The sequence below is a fragment of the Adiantum capillus-veneris genome, chromosome 30, assembly GCF_014529385.1.
Source record: "Adiantum capillus-veneris isolate H3 chromosome 30, ASM1452938v2, whole genome shotgun sequence".
In the NCBI taxonomy this organism is placed as follows: Eukaryota; Viridiplantae; Streptophyta; class Polypodiopsida; order Polypodiales; family Pteridaceae; genus Adiantum; species Adiantum capillus-veneris.
The window spans coordinates 67,392,318-67,397,599 of record NC_140960.1 but is presented as its reverse complement, the minus strand read 5'-3'; the positions used below and the strand labels follow the sequence as shown (position 1 = coordinate 67,397,599).

Here is a 5,282-nt window from a genome sequence, read left to right as displayed (position 1 = left end):
GACAACAACAACCTCTCCAAAGCGACCAACAATCTTTGCGTTGATAACTTATAAATTCCTTTATCAGAATCCAAATTTCCAGGTGTATGCATTTGCTTGGAATGCACACTGAACTACGAGGCAAGGCATGACTTTCGTTCTTTATAATACTTAAAGAGGCACAATGCCAACTGTTGTATGGCACTTATGTATGTTTCGCATTACGTAGTAAATAGTTTGTGTCATTTTTTGATGTCATGAAGAAAAATTTAACTTATCTCACTGTTTTTGTTATAACTTGTCAAAACATCATATTCGGCCTTACACGCTTAGACGAGACACCTTCTCGCTTAATAGGTAAGTAGTCTAATTTTGTTTGTGCATTTTGATACCATTTACTATAATTTATTGCAAGCAACTGTTTTCTTCGACAGTGAATATTTGATGCCAATATTTATATACGTTTGAAAAACACATATATTTTTTGTTACCTCCGAGTGACAATCTCACATAATTGAGCAAATCCTTTTGTTTTTTCCGGAAAATACACAACTCACGTGCAAGGTAACAAAGTACGTCCGTGAGCGTCCGTGAGCGCCAACGGATCATTTGACCGCATTAGAACGGATGACCCTGGTCACCAAGGATGAATACTCAAACAACATAAGAAGATGAAACAACCTAAGAAGATGAATGCTCAAGCAACCAAGCTTGATTCGAATGGTCGTGGACCCTTGTTGAGTTCACTGCCCGGTGAACTTGTGAAGGCTAGTGACTGTGCGTACGCACACCCCCTAGTACACGATGGCCTGCGCGGCAGCCATAGCCGAGCACGGCCTCAAACTCTCCTCGTCTTCATCACCTCATTTCTCTCCTTATGGCTCTTCAATCCCCATGCAGCAGGTTCGAGGGCACCTCGCCTTCTCTTACCTCAGCGCTGGAAAATCCCATCAATTCTGCAGCAACTTCAACCCTAATCTTCCCAGCTTTTCAACAGAAAGAAGCAGAAAGTATAAGTCCCTGTGTGTGCAATCTACTTCGGCATCAAGGCCTGCCTCTCAGCCACGCTTCATACAACACAAGCAGGAGGCATTCTGGTTCTACCGCTTTCTGTCCATTGTGTATGATCACATCATCAACCCAGGTCATTGGACAGAAGATATGAGAGAGGATGCGTTGGAGCCTGCTGATCTTAATGACCCTAACCTTACTGTTGTCGATGTTGGTGGGGGCACGGGTTTTTGCACGCAGGGCATTGTCAAGCATGTCAACCCTAAGAATGTGACCATCCTTGACCAATCTCCCCATCAGCTTGCTAAGGCTAGACAGAAGGAGGACCTCAAAGAATGCACCATTATGGAAGGTGATGCGGAAGATCTGCCTTTTCCTACTGATTATGTTGACCGATACGTTTCTGCAGGCAGGTATGGAGCTTTGGGTGACTTACTCCCTCGAAACTGGCTAATTTCATATGTAGGATGCAGCACTCTTTTTTCATGGATGTTTCTGTCATAATAAGAGGCAGCACAATGTCTTTGCTTGTTTGATGTTGTCATGTTCAAGCTGCATCAAAACTGGCTAATTTCGTATGTAGGATGCATCACTCTTTTTTCATGGATGTTTCTGTCATAAGAAGAGGAAGTACAATGTCTTTGCTGGTTTGTTGTTGTCAAGCCGCATTGTGAAGAGGCACAGAAGAAATGGCAATTCTCATACATTTGGAGTTTCTGTCATAATATGAGGAAGCGCAAAATGAGGTTCGATTTTGTGATGTTCAAGCTGCATCGGGAAGAGATGCAGTAGAAAAGGCCATTTGCATGCAATGTCAGAGGGCACTTGCAGACAGGAGGGGTTGAGGGAGTCGTTTCGTTGGCAGCAAATGAAGGTTTCATTATTTCATGGGCCTTACGAGGGGTATGCTGGTTATGCAGCTCATAGAGTAGAGCATTCCCTAATACATGCACGTGCACGTTCACACACACGCACACACACACACACACATGTATGTTTGCTTATAAGGTCAGAAAGTCTGTAACTCACTAACACATGCTTTTCCCCTATTTGTTGCAGTATAGAGTACTGGCCAGATCCTCAAAGAGGTATAAAGGAAGCTTACAGAGTGTTGAAAAAAGGTGGAAAAGCTTGCCTCATTGGACCAGTCCATCCAACGTATTGGTTATCTAGGTTCTTTGCAGATGTCTGGATGTTGTTTCCAACAGAAGAAGAGTACACAGAATGGTTCACCAAGGCTGGTTTTGTGGATGTGAAAATTAAAAGGATTGGACCAAACTGGTACAGAGGAGTTAGAAGGCATGGATTAATTATGGGTTGCTCGGTAACGGGCGTAAAACCAGAGTCAGGCGATTCTCCACTGCAGGTGAGCTAGCTCTTCATCCATTTAAATTTCTTGATACAACCATACTTTGTTTGGCAAACTCTCAATTTTCTTAGATGGGTTCCTGAAAGCTTTAAGCTTTTGATGTATGGGTTGTGATGTTTATGAGGCCAATTTTTCTGGTGTTTACCCTGATATAGGTAATGTTTGCATATCTGGGTACCTTTCTAGACTCACTATCTGGATTTCATTTTCAAAGGGTGATGCGCTTGTCTGACTGTTTTGATTGATAATTGCCTAAGCAATTGTTTGGTTGTAGCCTTGTAGACTTCTCTCTTTAAAGTGTGTGAATGGTCTAGAATCCCCAAGGACCACCCACAAACATCGAACATTTCATGGGGAGGGTTCTTGAAGAGTAGCATGACGGAAATGATTCTCAAGGTCAATCCTTTCTTAAAGGGTTTTATTGATTTAGGCTAAAATCTTCAGGAGTATGCGAGACAACGCATTCCACTTTACCTCTTTTGATGATTTGCTGAAGTTACATGCAAACAAGGTGGGGTTAACTGAATCATTGTTTATTAAATTAGCCTTAGCCATAGGGCCTTAATAGTTGGGACAGTCGATAAACACACGTTCCGGAAAACATAAGTTACCTTTGATCCAATGTAGTTCTGTGTAAATACAGCCTGGTGTGAATTTGAAAGGTTCAATTTCCAAGGCTTTCAATGATGAGCTCTCCACCGAGGAGCTCTCTGCATATAGGAGCACCATAATGAACTGTCCACCGAATCATAGGAGTCGGCCATCTGTGCTCCATGGTCTCGATGCTATAGCTGACATGACAGGTGGGTTTCATTGGTTGTTTTCATGGATGAGAAGTTTTAAGTTGAATTTCGCATGGTGTTGGTTGCTTGAACTGTGTGGTTTTGCTGACCTTGATCCATTGGCTTGCTGCAGCTTGGGCCGAAGGCAGAAGATGTCAAATCAAATGTCAATCCCTTGGTCTTCCTGTACAGATTCTTTCTTGGTGTAATAGCTTCACTCTACTATGTGATGGTGCCTATCTACATGTGGATTAAAGACCAGATAGTACCCAAGGGTCAGCCAATTTAAGTAAAGAAAGTAAAGAAGGCTTTCATTCATTCCTTGAGCTTTGGAAGTGCTATTTTTCTACAGGAGCTACTTTGTTTTTCAGTTTTTGTTTAATATTTTTTAATAATTTTAAAAACTAGCAAGCTTGCTCTTTTTGTGTTCGAGTTCTCTCACACTTAAGAGAGGAGAAGATTAGGATTTTAAGCTGTCTATTTCGAGTTCTCTCACACTAAATTGTATATTTAAATTTTGCAGTTAATTATAATTTATAGTAGAATTTGTCTTTTGTTTTTAATTTTTAACTTTAATATCTTCTAATAATTTTAAAAAATTAGCAAGCTCGTTCTTTTTGTGTTACAGTTCTGTCACACATGAAGATTAGGATTTTAAGCCGTTTATCATTATGTTGGGATACATATTATAAATAGAGATAATTTGTCTTTGTGTTGGAATAAACATGTTTATTTGCATTGGAGATAATCATTTGTTTCACCTTTATTTCAAATGTTATTGTTTAGTTATCACTAATTAGTATTTCTTTATACAGAAACAATAGTTTGATCTTTATTTTTTTAAAATAATTGTAAATTAGAAATTTTGTTTGAGCTTTCACTTCCTTAAAGCAAAAAGGCAAAGACAATACTTTCAATGTAAAAATTGTAGGTTAGAAAATTTTGCTCGAGTGACTAGAAATTTTATTCGAGCATGTGTCTATACGGAAATAAATCAAGGTTTATGATTTTTAATTAAGAAGATTTAAATTATAGGATTATCTTGTGCCTAAACTTTTGTATTACATATTCCATACATTTAAATAAAATTGAATCATTTATTTTTGTTGTGTTCGAGTTTATCTCACATTTCAAAATGAACGCAGAATTAAGAATTTCTTTGAGTCATTCATTTCTCTAAGACATTCGTCAATTAATATTGAGACATTCATTTTTGTTGTTTTCGAGTTAATCTCACTTCAAAATACATGCACAATTAGGAATTTCTCCGAGTCCTTGTGTTAAAGTGATGTACTCACACATGGCAGAAGCTTGATCAAGATTGTTGAAGTTTCTTAGCTGTACACGATGTCTATCTGAAAGGTTAGAAGTGTTTCAATTACAACATTGTTATCACCTTGTTGTGTTAGTATTTGGTCACACTTCTAGGAAGATCTCCAACGATCAATATAGATTAATATTACAAATGTGAGTTGTAGAAAAGCATGATAATGTAACAACAATCTGAAATTGATCGTTTATTAACAATCACGGTGTGTTGCAGCATAATGCTTACATCTCGTGATGGCCCGATGTGACGAAATATTGTTTAGGGTTTGATTCTTATCTTTTGTATGTATAAATTGTGTGGCATTCATTCAAAAGGCCTATACACTTTGATAGGATTGACCACTCTCTATCTTTTGCTAGGGCCTTTTAGCTTGCTCCTCTCCTAGCAATTTCGTGTGCAATTGATGAACTACTTGCATTCTTTTGTGCACTAGAGGGTTAAAGTATGCAATTGTAATCTTCTTAAGTAATTTAAATCAGGATGCGGCATGCGTGTACAGCTAGCAATTTGCATTTTCACTCGTTTTCTAGTTTTATTTATATGATTTCATTGATGGATGAAAACAATAAAGTTGTATCATTTTGGCACTAATGCCCATAGATTGTATTGTAGGTAGACAAGCTGACATTAAGCAAATCATGCGATGGTTATTAGGTAGCATTAAAATAATGTCGGAAGGGCATTCCATTGTGTACATCCTTTGTAACTTGATTGAACCTATATGAGACATAATAGAAGCCCCATCTTGGATGCCACACTGGTCCTTGGTGGGCTTGAAATGTAAAAGACATAATACAAGCTCTTTCCTAGC

General features: G+C 38.5%; 1 protein-coding gene across 2 annotated transcripts; it reads left to right on the top strand.

Moving 5' to 3' along the window:
• Positions 1-681: 681 nt before the first annotated feature.
• Positions 682-3,570, top strand: LOC147418134 (2-methyl-6-phytyl-1,4-hydroquinone methyltransferase, chloroplastic-like). 2 transcript variants are annotated; one of them, XM_086507130.1, is made up of 4 exons: positions 682-1,403; positions 2,050-2,356; positions 3,003-3,162; positions 3,275-3,570. In XM_086507130.1, the coding sequence occupies exons 1-4, from the start codon at positions 784-786 to the stop codon at positions 3,394-3,396; spliced, it is 1,209 nt and encodes a 402-aa protein (XP_086363256.1). In that variant the 5' UTR covers positions 682-783; the 3' UTR covers positions 3,397-3,570. The 2 variants fall into 2 exon arrangements, with proteins under 2 accessions (XP_086363256.1, XP_086363257.1); XM_086507131.1 differs by lacking the exon at positions 3,003-3,162 and having other exon boundaries at positions 686-1,403.
• Positions 3,571-5,282: the final 1,712 nt, after the last annotated feature.

Coding starts and splice junctions, on each gene's coding strand:
- LOC147418134 (XM_086507130.1), top strand. CDS start 784: ATGGCCTGCGCGGCAGCCATAGCCGAGCACGGCCTCAAACTCTCCTCG. Junction 1,404..2,049: donor CGATACGTTTCTGCAGGCAG/GTATGGAGCTTT, acceptor TATTTGTTGCAG/TATAGAGTACTGGCCAGATC. Junction 3,163..3,274: donor TGCTATAGCTGACATGACAG/GTGGGTTTCATT, acceptor GGCTTGCTGCAG/CTTGGGCCGAAGGCAGAAGA.